Here is a 19,702-nt window from a genome sequence, read left to right as displayed (position 1 = left end):
TTTATTTTTTATATATTATTTTTAAGCACTCTTTCCAGGTCATTTTCTTGTTTGGCTGTTTTTAACTTTATTTTTTTCTTTATTTTTTAAAACTAATTTTCTTTTTATTTTTTTTTGTCATTTCTTGCTTTTTTTTCTGGTAATTTCTTCTTCCGTTGCTCACTGCCTTCTTCCCATGTTTTTAAAAGAATCAAGCCAGTGTGCTCAGGTTTCAAAGGGTTAATAACAATCTGAGCCTGTCAGTTTAAAAAACAAACACTTTTAATGGATGTAAATTGATGGTGCCTGTAGAGATTACACTGCAACATATTTCGTGGCTGTTGGCTCCAGCGGTCTTTCAATACTGGACCAATATCAAAAAGTACTGTCGGTATTAGTCACTTGGACACAAAAACATGGGAAAATGGGGTCCAGGTTTAAAAACACCAAAGTTTCTCTTTAAATTGGGTTAAAAAATTATCTTTAAGTGTCCTTGTGTACCTTTAGACACCCCGATATATTGAGGTCCAACTAAAAATCAAAAAGATTTTTAAAGTAAAAATAATAAAACCCAGGAAAAGTAGAGATTTTTACTTTCAATCTGTATAGCAACCATTTGTAAATGAACTTATCCAGCACTAAAGACAATCTGTATTGGTATCCATTGACGTGTAAATGTGTCACAACACTTAAAATACTCAGTCCATTCATATTGGATCAGTGCCACTCTTTCAGGCTGCGGGGCATCATGATCTGCGTCACGCCACACATTCATTCAAGACACTGCACAAAGAGGAAATTCAACCATAAGTACAGTAAACAAAAGGGAAGCTTCACTCATAATACGGAACATCGAAAATCTCGTCATGTGGCTTCTTTTGATGCTTTCTTTTTCATAAAAGAGCAGTTAAGGGCCATGTGTCCAACAGCACTGTCATTTCCTGGGGATGACAACTTGACTGTTGACTGTTTGACCTGCCTTCTCAATGGAAGTCATTCAGCATGAGAGCACAACATTTAATCTGCGTCTATTGTACTTCTCCAAATGCCCTGAATGCACCACATGATGCATGTTTGTCATAAGGTACAATCTGTTTACAAGCCTTAACGACAGAATTAATAACCTGTGTCACAGTAAATGGCTCTTCCTGCTTCACTGAGAGTCTGCCTCTGCAGCTCCGTTATATCATGTCCTTACAGCGAAGAAGTACTGTGCACTCATCAGAGTCTGCTCTTCTTCTCCAATCCTGTACTCTCAGACAGCTGCTCATATTACCAAGGAAACCCCTCACATTTGGGTTCACTTCTGTTGTTGTCTATATCAAGTCATCCCAGTCCCGGACACTTCTATCCAGGGTTCTCTGTCTTTAGCCCACGAGGAAGGCCCCAAAGTAGCTCGCCCGTCCGTCCATCTCCATGGTGCTGGCATTGCTGACTGTGATGAAGAGGCGGTCAGCAGGCTGTAGAAAGGCAGTGCCGGCCTGATGCAGGGAGAAGAGACCAGGCTCCTGGCCCCGAGGCCAGCAGGCACTGCGGGAGGATTTCATCAGCAGGATGGGCACCGTGTAGGAACTCATCTGTGGGTGATATCACACGATGAAAACAGAGCGTTAGATTATACATTTAACTGGCACGTAGAATTGATTTATAAGCATGCTGATACCATCTGGAAAATAGCTGTTTCTCTTGCTTTTGGTGCAGTCTAGGACACCCTGACATTTGAGGTCTGATAGTTGGCTTGTCTAATTACAACCTCAGTTGTATGCATAGACAGATCTATACAATCGACACAGTTTCAAGATGGGCAAACGTTCTTGAGATATGGCATTAAATAATGGCCAGAAAAGTGTTTTTGCACAACATTATGATGTCACAGTGACCTTTGGCTTTTTGGATATAAAATGACTTCACTTCCTCATTATATCCTCTGAGACATCTGTGTGAAATTTTGTTATAATTAGCAGATGAATTCTTGAGTAATGGCCAAAAGCATGTTTTGTGAGGTCACAGTGACCATGACCTTTGACCACCATCATCTAATCAGTTTATCTTTGAGCCCAAGTGGATGTTTGTGCGGTCCTGAACCCTGTCATGAGTGAAAAATAGAGACAGCTCTTGTGTGGCTACGATCCAACAACGAGGATGGATCAAATCTCAGGGGTGATTGTCTGACTCACAACTGGGCCTGATTCCAGCCTGCTGTGTGTGTGTGGGTGAGTGTTCGTGTGTGTGTGTGTGTGTGTGTGTGTGTGTGTGTGATGGAGAGGGAAATTGGTGTACTGCTCAGTGGTCCATGACAAACTCTCCATTTGTCCCTCATTTTGGTGGTAGACAGGGCAGCTGGGGGTCCGTGGCCTGATAGGGCCCGAGTTCCCGTTTCTAAGAGCAGACCCTGGATCACACTCAGAGAATATTTTAAGCTCCTATAATCAATGTTTACAGAAGCTGAGGACCCATGCTTGCAATGTTTTTTTGAGATATTGCATTCATGAGAATGAGATAGGCACGTGGTCACAGTGATCTTGACCTTTAACCACAAAATACTAATCAGTTCTTTGGTGAGTCCAAGTAGACGTTTAAGCCTCGCATATGATTGCCCTGTAAGGTACCTGAGCAATCATAACGTGAAGTTTGCAGATGACGTGGCTGTGGTTGGACTGATCTCCAACAACGATGAGTCTGTGTACAGACAGAAGGTGAAAGAACTTGTGGACTGGTGCGGAGCAAACAATCTCTGCATCAATGTGGGGAAGGCGAAGAAAATGGTTGTGGACTTTAGGAGGAGAGGCTACACTTCATACCGCTGTGACTGTGTGCGGCTGTTGATGCACTATTACGCACTTTAACATGCTGCTTGGTTTTTTAACTGTGTTGTATTTATTATAGACTATTAGGTCATGTAATTATTGATTATAAGTCTGTCTCAAAATGTTATGGGTAACGAATTTGATTCCCTATGTTCTTTAACACATTTGAATGACAATAAACTGAACCTTGAACAATTCCTTTGAGGCGTTCTTGAGATATCGCGTTCATGAGAATACAATGGACAACTTGAAATCATGATGTTTCCAGCCACAGCTATTGCCATCCCAGAGGCATAAAAAATCGTTACCTACTATAATCGTGGATGTATAAAAAGAACTGGATACAGCGTTGGAAGATGGGCACTGTTCATTCCTATAAAAGCTATTCAGTGGAGCATGAAGCCAAAAAAGCTTGATTTCAGCAGTATGAAATTACCCGATCATCCGAATTGTGGGGCCCATAGAGCAAGTGCACTAGACACTTACAGTGGCCGAGCAGGTAACTTCCGCCAGTCCAGTGGCTAACTTTCATTTTAGCACTCTACTTACTTGAGTGGGGATGAAAATGATTTAATAGCGCGGCTCCTCTAGATAATAGAAACATTATGGGATTGAAACAAACAATAAACGAAAGTGCAAACGATAGTGAAACAAGTAATTTCGTGGTGTGCTAAAAGAAAATGTAACCACTGATATACAGATGTCTCTTTCACAATATAAGTCTATGGGTTATAGTCTTTTTGGGGTCCATGGCATCACTTTACGGACCAGGATGTTGTAATTCCATGTTTAGCCACTGTGACATTGTGTTCATATGCAGTCAATTTCTGTCGTAGTAGTTGCCAAGCACCTTTATTGTTTTCATGTCAATTGACTGATAGGGTGCACAGAGCCTAACCTTCTTGTAGATGTACTGGACAAGCTGTGCCTCCTCCTCCTTTGCCTCCCCATCCGTCTCCCCCGTGGAGGGCAGTCTGAAGTACGTCTGTCCATAGATGTAGTAGAGGCCTGCTCTGGGCACCAGCAGCTCTCCTCCCCTCAGCTCCATGTTCTGCAGGAAGGACAGACCTCTCTGGCCCTCCCACGCTCTGATTCGGTCCCCCAAGTACCCTCTGCTGCTCCGTGGGCCTGCACCACGCACATGACACACAACGATTAAGGCCATTCACTGAGATATGCAGAGTGGAGTGTCATTGAGTAAAACCAGTGCAATTTAAATAAGAAACAAATGTTAAAGAAAGTCTCAGTGTGTGGGTAATGATTGCAGATGTGCGCACAGAGCGGCCTCTTTTTTAAGTTTATTGACAACAGCCACAAATTAAAAAGACAGCAGGAACTGATGACATCCAGCCATCCTTAGGGACGTGTGTGTGTGTGTGTGTGTGTGTATATGTGTGTGTGTGTGTGTGTGGGAGGAAAGACGGCTTTAGTAAATTGGCTAAAAAATCCTTTGAAAATACCGACTTCTAACTTCTCCATGCTGACAGCACATTTGTTCCAATTACCAATCTCTCAAAAACATCATAATTAGAAACTTTTACTAAAAAAAACAAAACAACCAAACTTCTTTCAAACAGGAGTAAATAGTGCATGTGCTGGAGACTATTTTCAGCTGCGGATTACTACACATTTGGCACTCTAGTGAGTATTTACAGCAGCAGGACAATGCATGTAGGATCAACTTAAACACTATTACTACTGTATTTAAAAAAGTGAAACACAGATCAGTGGTGTGACCCACTGATGTGTTTTTAATAGCTCTGTGGACAACGACAGAGCTCTGTGGCACAGAGGACTACCTCATATCAGACTACATGGACAATACTTGTCACTAGGTTCAGTTCATTTCTTGTTTTAGTCATTTGTTTAGTCATTACCTGATTTTTCCTTTGAAGCCAAAATGTGTAGAATTAGAAAATAAATTGACTTTGGCGTCCCCCAGTGGTGGTATCAAAAAAGACACCATAACAGGCCCCCACTTCCTCCCTCCTTCCCACGGACCTCCCTGAGGACACTGGTCTGTGGGCAACACACAGACTGCACTAGGTTTTTGGCAAACTCACATGAATGGGGATATTGATAACAGGTCATATTATTATCATATGCCTCAGTTTTAATGGGGATTCTCAAGAAACAAAAACAAACTAAAAAGATGCTACGGCTGTAAATGGAGTGAATGTATTTGTAACTGGCTCGACTAAAACTTTAATTAACTTAAAATACAAACTAAACTCAGCTGCTGTGAGTGTCTGGTGAGAGCTGAGGGGTACGTTGCGTCACTCAAAAACTAATGCAAAAACTAACTGTTTGTTAAGGCAAAAAGCTGATCAGCTGTATTTAGGCATGTAGACATGGTCAAGACGACCTGCTGAAGTTCAAACCGAGCATCAGAATGGGGAAGAAAAGTGATTTAAGTGACTTTGAACGTGGCATGGTTGTTGGTGCCAGACAGGCTGGTCTGTCAGAAACTGCTGATCTACTGGGATTTTCACACACAACCATCTCTAGGGTTTACAGAGGATGGTCCGAAGAAGAGAAAATATCCAGTGAGCAGTAGTTCTCTGGGTGAAAATGCCTTGTTGATGCCAGAGGTCAGAGGAGAATGGCCAGACTGGTTCAAGATGATAGAAAGGCAACAGTAACTCAAATAACCAGTGGTTACAACCAAGGTGTGCAGAAGACCATCTCTGAACCAACAACACGTCCAACCTTGAAGCAGATGGGCTACAGCAGCAGAAGACCACACCAGGTGCCACTCCTGTCAGCTAACAACAGGAAACTGAGGCTACAGTTCACACAGGCTCACCAAAACTGGACAATAGAAGATTGGAAAAATGTTGCCTGGTCTGATGAGTCTGGATTTCTGCTGCCACATTCAGATGGTAGGGTCAGAATTTGGCATCATGGATCCATCCTGCCTTGTATCAACGGTTCAGGCTGGTGGTGGTGGTGTAATGGTGTGGGGGATATTTTCTTGGCACACTTTGGGCCCCTTAGTACCAACTGAGCATGGTTTAAACACCACAGCCTACCTGAGTATTGTTGCTGACCGTGTCCATCCCTTTATGACCACAGTGTACCCATCTTCTGATGGCTACTTCCAGCAGGATAACGCACCATGTCACAAAGCTCAAATCATCTCAAACTGGTTTCTTGAACATGACAATGAGTTCACTGTACTCCAATGGCCTCCACAGTCACCAGAGCTCAATCCAATAGAGCCCCTTTGGGATGTGGTGGAACGTGAGATTCACATCATGGATGTGCAGCCGATAAATCTGCAGCAACTGTGTGATGCTATCATGTCAATATGGACAAAAATCTCTGAGGAATGTTTCCAGCACCTTGCTGAATCTATGCCACCAAGAAGAAGTAAGAACTACTAGTTTCTGAAAATACTGTATTAATATCTGGACAAAGAGTAACTGAGACATTGACTGGCCACAAAGACAACTACAAGACATTTCCACGAGGCTAAAGCAGCTGCACATCTGCAGGTCCTGACAAACACGCAGGTATGAAGACGTTACTGAATCCGAAAGCAGCCTGGGAAGCCTCGAAGCACATTCCTCACCTCTGGCCCCAGAAGGGTGCGGGTGAGCAACACACTAATCACAGGTGTGTGTGAGCATTGTGAGTACATGTCACAAAAATCCCAAACCCTGTGTTGGTGTACACACTGGATACTTAAAATGCCGCACTACATGAAAGGATCCTCACCATCTGCTGTCGGAGGCTCTGAGGACGAGACGACACCGGTCACATGGGCAGCAACTTTAGGAAGAGGGACCCCTCGGACTGCAGGGCTCAGGAAAGGCAGCACTCCTGTCAGCTTATCTGTGAAACCACAGGCAGATAAGAAAAACACACAGGGTGTTTTTAGTGGAGAAGACATTCTTTACTCCTATTAGCAGTAAGTGAAAGTCAATGGAGGCCTTGTTCTCACTTCTCATAGCAGTGGATATCTCCTTCTGGAATCTGTCAGCCATCGTCTGAAAGAAAAACACCCAGAGAGACGGGGAGAAGAGAGTTGAAGTGTCTTGACCTCTGGTTATTATGCCTTTTAGGTCTTTTGAGATCTAAATGAGCAACATTCAGTAATTCTCCAGGGTCCTTGTCACCCCCATGAATCACTCAGTTCTCCCTGTGGGTCAACAAATATGTCATCTGTTGACTTTTTATAGCAGTACCCCCCTTTGGGTGAGTCATGGTTGTTTAGAAGAGTTTTTTCCAGTTCCAATCAGTGATGTCTGAGAAACTGTGTGTAGTGCACAAAGACATTATGAGTCTGATTTCTGAAAATGCTTTAACATTAAGGATAAAACATGTACTGTATGGACAGTCCTGTAAAAACTGACCGCTGGCGTCATAAATATTAAAAAAGGAACTTCCTCAAGCACAATATTTTGTAATCAGGGAACACAAATTAAAGTTAGGATAAAAAATGAATCAGAAACCTTCTCTATGTGGTAGTGGAGCTGTTGCGTGACTTGCCAGCAGGGGTCGCTCTTCTTGTCCTCCGCTGAGTCTTCGATCTCGGAGCGCTGATTTGCGTTAATTAGACAGGACACACTGCTGCGGGAGAAACTCTCCTGCATCTGGCATTATGAAAGAAAACAACATTTTTTCATTGTCAATAAATCTGGTCTTTATTTTATTCATTAATCAATAATGACTTTTCTTCTATAACTTACATTTGAAACACCAAAATGTTGAATATTTGGCAATATTGTATGAAAAATGACAGAAACAATTAATCAGAGGATTAATTAACTAATAGATTTTTTCCCAGCAGACATTTTTTTTATATTGAAAACATTAACAATGGCTCTATTCCAGTAAGATCCAGTGAGCTAGCACGTACAATAGGGCCTCCCCTTAGTGGCATGCAGCCATCATTGATGTTATTAATCCACTTGTGCTTTTTCTAATATGACATGTCAAAAACATCTGCTGGTGCTCTGATCTCTTACAAAAAATAGTGTCCAAAAAGATAAGAGCTGCTCTGTCTCCTGCATCACTTTTTACACCCCTCACACCTCGTCTTTGCAAACACACCAGAGATAACTGAGGTTCTCATATGAATTATGAACAGACTTCTGGTTGACTCAGATATGCACAGAGAGCTACAAACAAGGCGTCAGGTATATTCTTAAGAGCACCACTCTTAAACACTGGCCTATTTTGGCCTCTGATCAAGGATTAGCCCATCATCTCCAGGATCCTGCCCTCTGTGTCTGTAGAAGAGGTCCTAATTTACACAATCGACTGGTGCAGGCCAACATTAAAGCAGAAACCAACTCTTTTGGCTCCTCTAAAACATGCCAATTATCCATGTGGTGACTGTGCCCAGTGCCACACACATGGATAACTCTTGTTTTTAGACAATGAAGATCAGGCAAAGGCTTTTCTGTGAAGGGTTTTATCACTTGCAGCACAGAGAAGGTTTTTTATCTGTTAAGAATACCCATGTAATAAGATTCACACAGGCAAAGCTCAAGCTCAGTTAGGCACAATGATGTGATCGATCCTTTTGCCTGTCATTTCAGTGACTCTACTATTCCAAGGCGTTGAACACACTGAACTGCCAAGAGTGGGAGATACGGAAAAAAAGCCAAAGGGAGTTTTTTGGATTGACACTCTAGATGCACTTTAGCCTTACGGACTCAATGAGGATCCACAATGTTTCTTGACTTAATTTCTTATAGAACCTGACACCCCTCCATGGCCCTTTGCTCTACTCTTGTTTTGAGATGTTCGTTTTATAGATCTGGGTTAACGAGCCCCATTTACTATGTGATGACATTGTTTGGTACTATTCTTTTTTATAACTTTACTTTTATCAGTGATTTCAGGTTGTAGGGGGAAAAAATCGGAGGGGGGGGGGGGGGGGGCTTGGTAAGAGCCACACTATGGTACAGAACAAGGTTTTTAAACCAACCACTCAATAGGTTACATCCCTAAGCTAATACAGTCCATTTTTTTCCAATATTTTACATATCAGTCAAGTCATAGTCTTAAAGAAAAGGTGATTTTTTCCATACAGTGAATCACTGCATATCCAGTCGTCCTTTGAAAAGGGGCTCGCTTGTGGCCACCTCCATGTGATGGCTTTCTTGCTTGCAGCCAAAAGTACCTTGTAAATGTGTTTGTCCTGGGTCATGAGATTGCCCGCGGTTTCTGCCAAAGTACAATATGACAAAAGAACAATCACGTTCTATTCCAAAGATGTTCCTTATTTCTTTGGTAATCTCTTTATGGAAGGGGTCTGCCAATGATTTACCACACTGCCTCCAGCATTTATCCCACCCCTGCTATTTGGTACTATTCTAAGATGCTTCCAAATTGTTTTTCTGTATTCATTGTCTTCCACCCCTTTTTGTATTTTATCACAAGAAGTACCCTAACCCACACAGCTCTCCATTTGGTGCTTAAAAACTACAATTCCCAAGATGCAGAGGTTCTACCAACCAGGGTTGTGCACAGGTGTGTTGCATACTGCCAGTGATTAGAATGGGATTTGTTACTTTTATCTGCCTTATATACCGATAGCTCAGAATCAAGTGAAACACTGCACAGATTTAAGTGTGTGGAAATTACTTCTTCTAAAGATATCTGCTGTGAAAAAGGTGTTTCAGCTCTACGGCACCACACACACACACACACACACACACACACACACACACAAAGGTAAGCAATCACAAACACCAAGCTGTGCTTTATAATGACTTTTGTACAGCTATGAGTCACATTGAAAAACCTGTTGAGCTTATTATAATCACTGCAAAGCATAATTTCATGTGGCTTTTGGCTTCGACACATAGTCATTATGATAAAAACACATTTTCAATACGTAGGGGAGATCGGGGTTGGTTTGAAGGTCACAGAAACAAATATGTAACATCAAAATGTTTGCTTTCTTAACCTGCACTCATCTATTGTGTTAACACCTGAGAGTCACTAATGCTTTCGATTTCAGTTTCATAGTATCGACAGTAAAGTGGTCTGTGGACTAAATGTATTATAAAACTGTGTTAGATAGAGATGTAAGTGTCACTTCTGGTTAACAGACAAGGGAATCAGCTACATTTTGAAATAAGATTTGAAAGTCTGATCAGTGTTTGTAGATGGCTGACATTTCATCACAAAGTTGGGTCAAATGTGAGCAGGGCTGGTTGGCACATTGTAAAATAAACAGATGTAACTGTATTGAGTGATTCAAACTATACTGAAAGATTAAAAACAATGTTTGTATTAATTTCTTATTATTTTGAATAGTCAATGGCAAACATAATTATTCATTCCTACTGATGAATTGCTTAAAAGGAGAAGACATTCTATTAAATGTTAATGTTTTCAGGTTTTTGTTTGAATTTAAAGCCCAGTTCAGACCAAAGATTCATGACAAGAAAAGTTGAAACAGGAAATTACTTGCAATGCATCATTCTGAAACTCTAAAAGTCTGCCAGTTCACACCAACGCAACTAGATGAGCTGGTGTGTATCATCTCTATGCAACAACTCTCTGTACCTCTGCTCTGATTTCCAGCTTTTCAGGCTTATTTCGTGGCTGAATATAATTTGTAGCTTCTTCACATATGAATGAGGATAGTGATAGTGAGATACTGGCTACAGTTGCATTTGTAGTGGTGATAAAACAGTGACAAACAGAAACAAAACAAGCATCATATGGACTGTGTTCATGATAAATACGCCGCTATAACAGAAACTACTAGCGCCAATTAATCAGTCAATGAGAATGTGTGTGTCCAACACCGGCACATCATGAGGACGACCACACAGAGGGCTCAGTGGGGACAGAGAACCTGCCGCAGCGGTCATTTTGACTTGAACAGCGGACTTCACTACAAGCCCACCGGCTGTAGAAACAGGTTACGTGCTTTACATTCTAAAACCAGCCATCACGATTTGAACAGCTGAGTTGCAGGTGACACCATCAGCCAGCTTGAGTCAAGGCCAGACAGCCAGTTCACACTACGTTCTGAAACGGTTTCCTCTCGTCATGAATCATTGGTCTGAACTGGGCTTAATGTTCAAATTGTTTCCATTGGTTGCTTTATTTTTTTGTAACTATAGTATTTTAACATTGTGCCAACCAAGCTGAAATGGCACAAATGCACATCTTGACTTTAATCACAAATCGACTAATTTTAGAAAATATTTGTCAACATTTAAACGTATTTATTTATAGCTGAGACTTTAACCTTTAATTTGCTGCTGGTTAGTATATTCCAACAAAAAATAATGCCACAGAAATAAAGCCAACCTGGACTTACTCCAAAGTTGTCGAATATCGGCAAGTGGGCAGCGACTTTCACCGTTAGACACCCACGAAAAAAAACATCCATCGACACTGGCATGATATGTGGCCAGTCGCGCAAGTTAGGGAGGCGAAAAGTCCTGTTCTTCATTCCTAAACCCAACCATGTGCGTGTGTTGGCTAAATGTAACCACATGCGTTTTTTGTTGAAGGAAAAAAAGTTGATTCACGATGTTGTACCGACGTAGTCTTCTTATTTGAAAGAGACTGTATGCAAACTGTATATTTCCTGTGAAAACATAAGTGTATCTTGAAAGAAGACAATGCTGCTGCAGGCAGAACTTGACGTCCCAGAACGCAACAACAAATGCACCCAGGGTACCTTGCACGTCATATCTCGACATGCAAAGTCCACGAGTGAGAATGTGTTGATATGGCAGAGAGTGAAAAGTGTGCCAACCAACCCTGGTCTCCCCTATTTTTCAATTAATAAATAATCTTTATGAATAGTATCGTCCCTTCATTATTAAGCAAAATGCACAGTAATACAAGTGGATACCATCTAGCCTTAAATACGCAATTAACTCTGAAGTGGTCGCAGGTGTGTGACATGACGACTTTTTACTGTGTCTCAGCCAATCAGAGCTCAGCACCAAAAAATACTTTCTGCTTTTCATAAAGTCAGCTCAGGTCTGAAATATGAAGCTTTTGGGTGTCACAACCCCTGAGTCCTAACCAGCCTCATTTCCTGCCATTGTTTTCTGTTATCTACTCTCCCAACTTTCACCTCTCTCATTGTGCAGCTGTAAAATGGCACCAGTACTTGCATAACTGGGACTTTTTGCCTCACATCAGCAAATATCTCTAAAATATTTACCCTAAAATGTGAAATCCCTGAAGAAACAGAGAGTATTAGTCTATTCAAGCTGATGGCTGCCATTGCATGGCATGATTTATGATTATATTCCACTAGACCTTCCTTTACTGCTGTGCTTAGTTACATATTAATATCTGGGGTGCTGAATAATGAGGTAAGTGATATTTAAAGTCATATTCCTGTATTCGTTTGACTCTTAAAGACTTTTAAATTGTGTCACTGGTGTGGTATCCCTCTAAACTGAAATGTAGATGTGTTCTGAGTCAAGTTAACTTGTGATCAGATACGTGTCAGCTCTCCCCTCTCCCCAGTTAGACTGCATTCAGTCTGCTACTATCATTATCTGTTAGATAAGGAGGAAGACAAACGCGTATCTCACCGTGTTCAGGACTTTGTTGAAGTACAGAAAACTGACGGCGACCGCGATGGTCTGCAGGAGGATCGCTGCGAGCATGATGAGCCCCAGACACTGGAGAGAAACAGACACAGCCATGTCCCAGCGTGAGAGCAGCACCCAAAGAAGTTCCGAGTAGCGAGCAGAGACTTCCAGCAGCAGGGAGGACAAGTCAGATCAAGCTCTGCTGCATTCTGCTGTGCAGGGACACGGGGAGGGAGGGAGGGAGGAGGCATGGAGGATTACAACAGCCTCAAGATGTCACTGTTATTAGATAGAAATGAGCTGCGAGTTCAATGCTGCACATGCAAACCTTGTGAGGCTTTCAGGTGCAGTCGGAAGTGTGGGAACTTTGATTTTAGAGGATGTGTAGGGGAGAACGGGGTCGACCATCACACTTTTTGCCTTCATTTGAATCTCTCTGTATCCTGAATAGATTCCCTTCCAATGAGTGGTGGGAGGCTAAAGTTTCTGAGGCCAGCGTACTTTTGTGATGCTTTGTAATGAGACTGACGCATATTTAGGCTGCGCAACAAACACTGTTAGCGCAACAAGGCGCTGAGGATTAATTCTGCGCTGAGGCCTGCTGGTGGGACTTTTTTTTCCAAGTGCAGAGAGTCCAAAAATGTTCAACTATAGGTAAAAAAAACTTTGCTTGTCAATGTCACTTCGGCAGCTGAATCACACTGAAAGAGGGACAAATACCGCAAAGACAAACCGTCACATCATTCTTATACATGTGCTGAACAACAACAACAATGGAGGAGAAATCTGTTAATATACTTTATATAGTGTTAAACCGAGGAGGTGGCCTACGACAACACCTATCACCCACCTACAATGCGGTCCATTCACACCTGGACCCACCTAACCCTAACAACACCCACATGACGGCTGGGTGGGTCAATGACTCACATGTGACCTCAACGACTCTGTAGGGTTCACACCCACAGAGTTTAAAGCCTGCAACTCCGCACCAGTCCATTTAGAACTGAAGAAGTTTCTTGGATAAGAGGTGAAACGTCTTCAACTTGGATGACTTCACCGTGTTATATACATGTTGTTTTCTCTCATTAATCCACACTGACAGGCGGGTCCGTCCCCTCTCCCTGCATGCTGCAGTCTTCCCCTCATCCAAAATTCATACTCTACCTTGTGCTGACATGTTTACTTGCGCGGATATTCTGAATTATTGCAACCAGACGCAACCAAAGTTTCTCAGCTTAAGACACACAACACCTCCCATGTACACTCAAAAGCTCTGGACATTTCCTGAGGAGCACCTGCTGTTTTCAGATGGAAAAAATGCTATGGTGGACATGGGGCCTTATTCGGTTCAAAATATTTGGACTGTCAAATACGTGTTGTGCGGGGCGCCCGAACTCCCGTCTCATGTTGAAGGAGGTGTCGTTGCTGCAGCGGCCATGGGTTCGACTCCTACCCACAGACCTTGACTACATGTCATCACCCCTCCTTCTCATCCTTTCATGCTATATCTGTCCTATCAAATAAAGGCAAAAAAAACCCTTAAAAATATCTTTAAAAATAATAAAAATAATAATACATCTTTTGCATTCTTGATAACCAATCCCCATTGTGGGTTTGGTTGTCACCATGGCGTTGGTTGTCCCTTTCGTATTTAAATGGGGGAAAATTAAAAAATGGAGGCCAGTGGAAATGCAACAACCTTAACACATCTCTGGTATTGAGAGAACGTAAAATGGAAAAATCATTCTTATAAGTGCTTTTTTATTCTTTTATTGTTGCATTACGAGAAAAAATACAAAGAACCATACATGTGACAACCCACCCCGAAGAGAAAGTGATAAGCATCCTCAGCTGGGATTTTTTGCTAGCGACTAAGACAACAACCAAATGTTGTAGCCTAGCCAAGAATGAGACTATAGCTCTCCTTTCATATTTTTCAGTGGTAGAAACTGTTTTATTATAAAACCATTGTGTAAAAACCTAGGAGAGAAATGCACAAGTGCTAAATATTTTCATTCTGACATGAAAATAAGTAAATATCCTCAGCTCAGCGTCAAGTGTCTCATGCCTCATGCCGCAACCTCATGTCTCTCATTTACCTCTAAGTAGGAGGTCGGAGCTGGGAATGATTTCACACACGATTTGATTCCCTAGATTTTATTAGCAATACCAGTTCAAGCCATAAAACTGGATGGAGAGGCACTAGAAGAGGTGGACACGTATACATACCTGGGAAGCGTTGTCGGGAAGGATGGAAGCAGTGACAAAGACATTCAAGCAAGGATAGGGAAGGCAAGAACAGCCTTTTTAATACTGAAGCCAGCATGGAACACAAACCACATCTCCACAAAAACTAAACTCCGCATCTTCAACTCCACCATTAAACCAGTCTCACTCTATGGGGCAGAAACATGGAGAACTACAAAAGCATCATCAAACAAGCTCCAAACACTCATTAACAGATGCTTACGACACATCCTGGGAATGTACTGGCCTAACACCATCGCAAACGAAGAGCTCTGGCAAACCACACAACAAGAACACATTGAAACCCAAGTCAAATGCAGGAAATGAGGCTGGATCAGGCACACCTTGAGAAAACCATCCTCCAACACAACCAGACAGGCCTTAACCTGGAACCCACAAGGGAATCGAAAGCCAGGAAGACCAAGAAACAGCTGGAAAAGGTCTGTCGAGGCGGAACTCAAGGAAACAAGAACATCCTGGAAGGAAGCAGAGAAGATCGCCCAACACCGAACTAGCTGGAGGAAGTTCATGAATGACCTATGCTCCCCAAAGAGCAAAAGGGTTTAAGTCACGTAAGTCAGGTAAGTCAGTTCAATCCAGGTTAGTCATTGTTGGCAATACCAGTTCATATTAACGCATTACGCCATATTGTGCACATACAAACACTGTAGCAACATGTCCACAGACACAAGTTGGACTGTACTGTGTGTAAGACATTTCAATAAGACCCGAGTGCTAATGAACAGTATATTACTGCAGCTTTCATTTCTTTTGATGCATAACAGCCATCTAACCGATTTTTTGGTATGCAAAAGTCCTCCGACTTTACGACTTCAGGGAACATTCCAGATGAGATTTCCTTTTGGGAACTCAGAAATTCCAACTTTCCAGTGCACATGGAATGCACCATTTCTCCTGAATTGACCCTGCAGGTGACCTTTGACCCCAGTTCTAATAATTTCAGTACCAAACATTTTTTAAGAGTGCCCCCCAGGGCGCAAGATCCAATGACATTCAGTCCTTGTGACAACCGATCCCATTCTCCCTTATGATCCAAATGAGCCAACTATTTTGACCTTTAAATGCATCTTGCAATAGTTTATTCTATTTTTAAACACATACCACTGACAAGATTTAAAGCTAGTAAATAACATCATTTTTTAACAAACAAGTTTACTTCAAGGTCCATTTATTTACTGCCCTAGCATTGAAGTAAATCACACATATCCTCCATCCATTCATCTCAGTTGTTTCCCAGTTTTCCTGGAGTTAAATGTGATCAAATTTCCATTTTTTCCAGAACACTTAAGGGATATTTTGTCCCTGTTTGCTTAAAAGTTGAGGTTTAAAATTCATTTCATTAACATATCAAATTATAAAAGTAAGATTTTATGTCACAGGCCTATAAAACAGTCACAGCTTTCGAAATTAAAATGTCTAATATCCAAACAGAAAGTCATCAAACACATTGTGAGGAGCTTTACACAAATAGAAAAACTTTTGATCAGAACTTTTTCTCCTGGTGTTTTAATGCAAGATTTGTGTGTCAGATTCCTAGAAGAAAACAGCAGTTTCTCAGCATTTGACATTGTTTACTCCTTTCATAGTATCTTCGCTCACCTTCATCCTGATGTCCCAACATCTGCCTGAATTTGCAACATGGATTCATTTACGCATTACTTTCCATCAGCAGGCTGCAATGCCTTACAAATTGTTTTTTACAATTTCCAGTCTTCAAATCTGGAGTTGCTGAGGGCAGCATAAGGCGACCATGTTGTTCGAATGAGGCATTTAGGGTGAGTGTAGAGGCTCTGGAAACAATCAGTGGTTAAATCTGATGTGCTTTTTTAAGATATTTGGCCTTGTGTGAGCAATTTAATTCTCTTTGTTTGACTTTTTATTTTCACAACTTTGTCAGCATGATGCTCTCTCGGTCTCTTTGTGTTCAACTGTTTTATAGCTGCAGATAAAACTTAATTAATGAACAAGAAACAATCACTCCTAATGTCTGTTTTCTCCTCCTGACTCCAGCAGATTGAAATTCCTCTCAGTCTCTGAGTGTGTGTTTCTAAATAAGATAAAACAATGTCATGTTGTCATGTGACCAAAAGCCCCTGAGTGCAGTGCAGGTAGCAGATAATCAGCATCTTTTTTCTTCTCTTTCCGGCTATTGTGAGGTGATCTGAGAGCGTGCTTGTCGATTAGTGCCAAATAACCTGCCATTGTATGTGCTTGTGTGCAGCCCTAAGTAGCATTCATCCCAGGGGAGTCATTCAATCTGCTGAGTTTAACCTTGAATGATTCCTGGTGGTTCCTTTACTTTCATTCCTTCACCTCTCACCCCGACTCCATTGTCAGAGTGAGGAAGTGACAGAGAAGCTGACGGAGTTCACAGATCTTAGACGTGCATGACCCTCCCAACAATCAGGACCTATGTTCAAGCATGTGTAACACGTTCTCATTGGCGCACACGCTGCAGAAATGTTCCCAGATTTAACTTAAAATGGCAGCAGTGTAAAAACAGCGGCAGAGGAAAAGGAGCTACTTAGTTTGTTTCCGTTGACTGATTAAAATCTGAGAATGTGAAAGAAATTCCTGTGTTTCCGTAGGTGTGTTAATTCCCAGGCTTGTCAGAGAGACGTTGAGTTGATATCTGAAGACTGTCTGGCCTCGGGCAGGGAAGATGACACCCTGAGAGACATACCTGTCTCTACAGTCCCATGGCAGACACAGGGAGATGGTGTGTGTGTGTGTGTGTGTGTGTGTGTGTGTGTGTGTGTGTGTGTGTGTGTGGAATTAGTGCAGAAATGAGTCATTTAAAAACTATTTTTAAACCTTTTTCTTATCATGTTATTGTTATTTCTTCCTCAGGTCTGATCAGCAGGTGACCTTTGACCTCTGTCTCACGTGTCTACGCACAGCAGGTCCTGACAGGCTGTAACCCTCTGGTGTTTCAAAGCCTAAAGGTAAGAGAACAATATTTTGGGAGATATGCTTATTTGCCTTCTTGCCGAAAGGATGATGACTACTAAAGACATATATGTGCAGATTCCATATTCAGTACGTTTACATGCACAGTTAAGTGAAGCAATGGTTATACTTAGACTAGGACCCAGTGTACAATCATGGGAGGGGAATCAATTTATTGACCCAAGTATGTCCGACTTCACTACAATAGGTGGTGATACACCCTTTTTCACCTTGTTAGTACTGGACCTTTTTCCGTTTTACTTGTTACGTCACAGACCAAACAATCAAGTTGCTACGGTTAGCTAGCGGCAAACTGGTACCATCGTGGACAACTTTTTACAGCTCTGTACATTTCCTCCATCCAAAATACATACACAGGATTTGATATAGATTTTGCCATGTTGTTACCAGCATCTTCTGTTAATGCTATTCACGTGCCAGGTCAAAGCCCAGGGGCAGAAACTGTGGACCATGTGCAGAGCATCTCGGCCAGTTTTGGTCCCATTGACTATATCCATGCAGGAGTAATTCGACTCCCAATCGCATTATCTGGGTGTGTCAGTCAGACTTTGAGAAAGAAAACATTTATAGATTTGGCCTATTTTTCTTGGTTAATACTTGTGGAGATGTGCCTATGTAATTTAATTTAATGTGGGAGTAGACAACTTTTCAGTAAGTTAGCGCGCCAACGATTAGCTTGCTAATGGTGTCTGCTTACAATCAACTCTTTGATCATAACAGACTATTGTAACTTACACGTCTGATCCAGTTTAGAAAGGCCACCGCAAGAAAACACATTGAAAATGAGCATCATGCTGTGTTGAAGAAGATTTGTAACTAGTGACTGAGACCATAAACTCATTAGGAAAATGTCTACAGAGGTAACAGAGTGCTCCAGAGATGAGGTTTTTGTGTAGACCAAAGCGGAAGTTAGCATCGCCCTGGTTCCTTCGTCCGTAAGTCAACGGTAATTTTTTCCTTTTGCAGAAAATAAACTCTGTGGCAAACATTTGATACTTACACATGTATTTCAGCAAGATAATCTTCACAATTTAACACCACCTGTATGATTTTTTTCAAGGCCTAAATGGGTAAAAAGCTAACGTTAGGCTGTAAATGAACTACACTATGGTCCCTACCACAGCAAGGCTGTAAAGCCCTGTAAGGCGTGATGAAGTTCTGTCGTCTCATTTAGCCATTTGTTAGCAATTGCCTTTGTTAAGACACATAGAAGCTTTAAAGTTCATGAGTGGGGTATTCACTGACATATTTCATGTCATAGAACAAAATGCTTGTGTTAGCCGTAGGCCTTATTTCGGGCATCTTACCAGAAACCTATTCATAAAAACCACTGACTTTGAGACGGGAGAACTGGGAGTGCTCCTCCTGAAAATGTGAAGGGTTGTAACATTAAGCTACAGTCGGTAACTTTTATGGAAATAACTTCACTGAAACTGTCACTTTATTCTAAAAGACGTACATAAGACTGAGAAATAATCATGTCCCTCCTCCTTTCTACTGCTCCTGATGGCATTTGCTAGACTCTACCGTGGTGCACCAAAGACAACCAATCAGAGCTGAGGGGTCTCTAACACAGCTGTTCATGTCAATGACTGTTCATTCAAACTGTCTCATATGTTTTCAGAAACATATTTCAGTGTACTGTTTAGCTGTAAAATGAGAGTTTGTTACCTGACTGCCATGTTGGCTACAGTTGGCTAAGGTACCAAGAACCGCCTACTGACTGTGACAGCGTTCTCATTTTACAGTTAAAAGGTAACTAGCAATGCAGTTACAGTGTCTTGATTCATATTTGATCAGCTGCCTAGTTTGAACGCAATTTACGAGCTGTGATTGACATGTTCGACAGCTGCATTAGAGACTCCTTGGCTCCTATTGGTTGTTTTTGTTCACATGCAGTCGGGCCATTAGAAGTGGTGCATGATTATTTCCACAGATTATCTGTCTCACTTGGTGCTCTGTGAATGTTGTGCCAGTTCCAGCAAATATGACAAAAGTAATTATTATTTTCTATCAAAGTAACCAAGTACAGCTTTAAAACCATGGAAAAAAAAATGGAGCAAATTTAGGTCAACACCAAAATCATCAAAAACGTGTGTCTCGCTGTGAGAAACGCCAGAATGTGAAATTCTTCTCCTC

At 41.7% G+C, this 19,702-nt stretch overlaps 1 protein-coding gene and 1 long non-coding RNA gene across 5 annotated transcripts in view; one reads left to right on the top strand and one right to left on the bottom strand.

The window, feature by feature from the left end:
- Window positions 1-555: 555 nt before the first annotated feature.
- Window positions 556-12,608, bottom strand: LOC125901463 (tumor necrosis factor ligand superfamily member 10-like). Its single transcript, XM_049597206.1, has 6 exons — window positions 12,323-12,608; window positions 7,244-7,384; window positions 6,733-6,778; window positions 6,507-6,623; window positions 3,685-3,914; window positions 556-1,556 (listed from the first exon to the last, which is right to left on the bottom strand). The coding sequence occupies exons 1-6, from the start codon at window positions 12,434-12,436 to the stop codon at window positions 1,347-1,349; spliced, it is 858 nt and encodes a 285-aa protein (XP_049453163.1). The 5' UTR covers window positions 12,437-12,608; the 3' UTR covers window positions 556-1,346.
- LOC125901470 (uncharacterized) overlaps window positions 11,643-19,702 on the top strand; it is a 20,307-nt gene continuing 12,247 nt past the window's right edge. The window contains exons 1-3 of one of the 4 annotated variants that reach the window (XR_007450973.1): window positions 11,643-12,097; window positions 17,182-17,312; window positions 17,444-17,538. This is a non-coding gene — a long non-coding RNA (uncharacterized LOC125901470). Of the gene's footprint in view, window positions 12,098-13,233; window positions 15,154-16,332; window positions 16,369-17,181; window positions 17,313-17,443; window positions 17,539-19,702 lie in introns of those variants that run through there. The other 3 variants (XR_007450975.1, XR_007450974.1, XR_007450976.1) reach the window with 3 other exon arrangements.

This window comes from Epinephelus fuscoguttatus, linkage group LG14 (genome assembly GCF_011397635.1).
Source record: "Epinephelus fuscoguttatus linkage group LG14, E.fuscoguttatus.final_Chr_v1".
Lineage (NCBI taxonomy): Eukaryota > Metazoa > Chordata > Actinopteri > Perciformes > Serranidae > Epinephelus > Epinephelus fuscoguttatus.
Note: the sequence above shows the minus strand (reverse complement) of the source record. Positions and strands in the feature narration are given on the sequence as shown.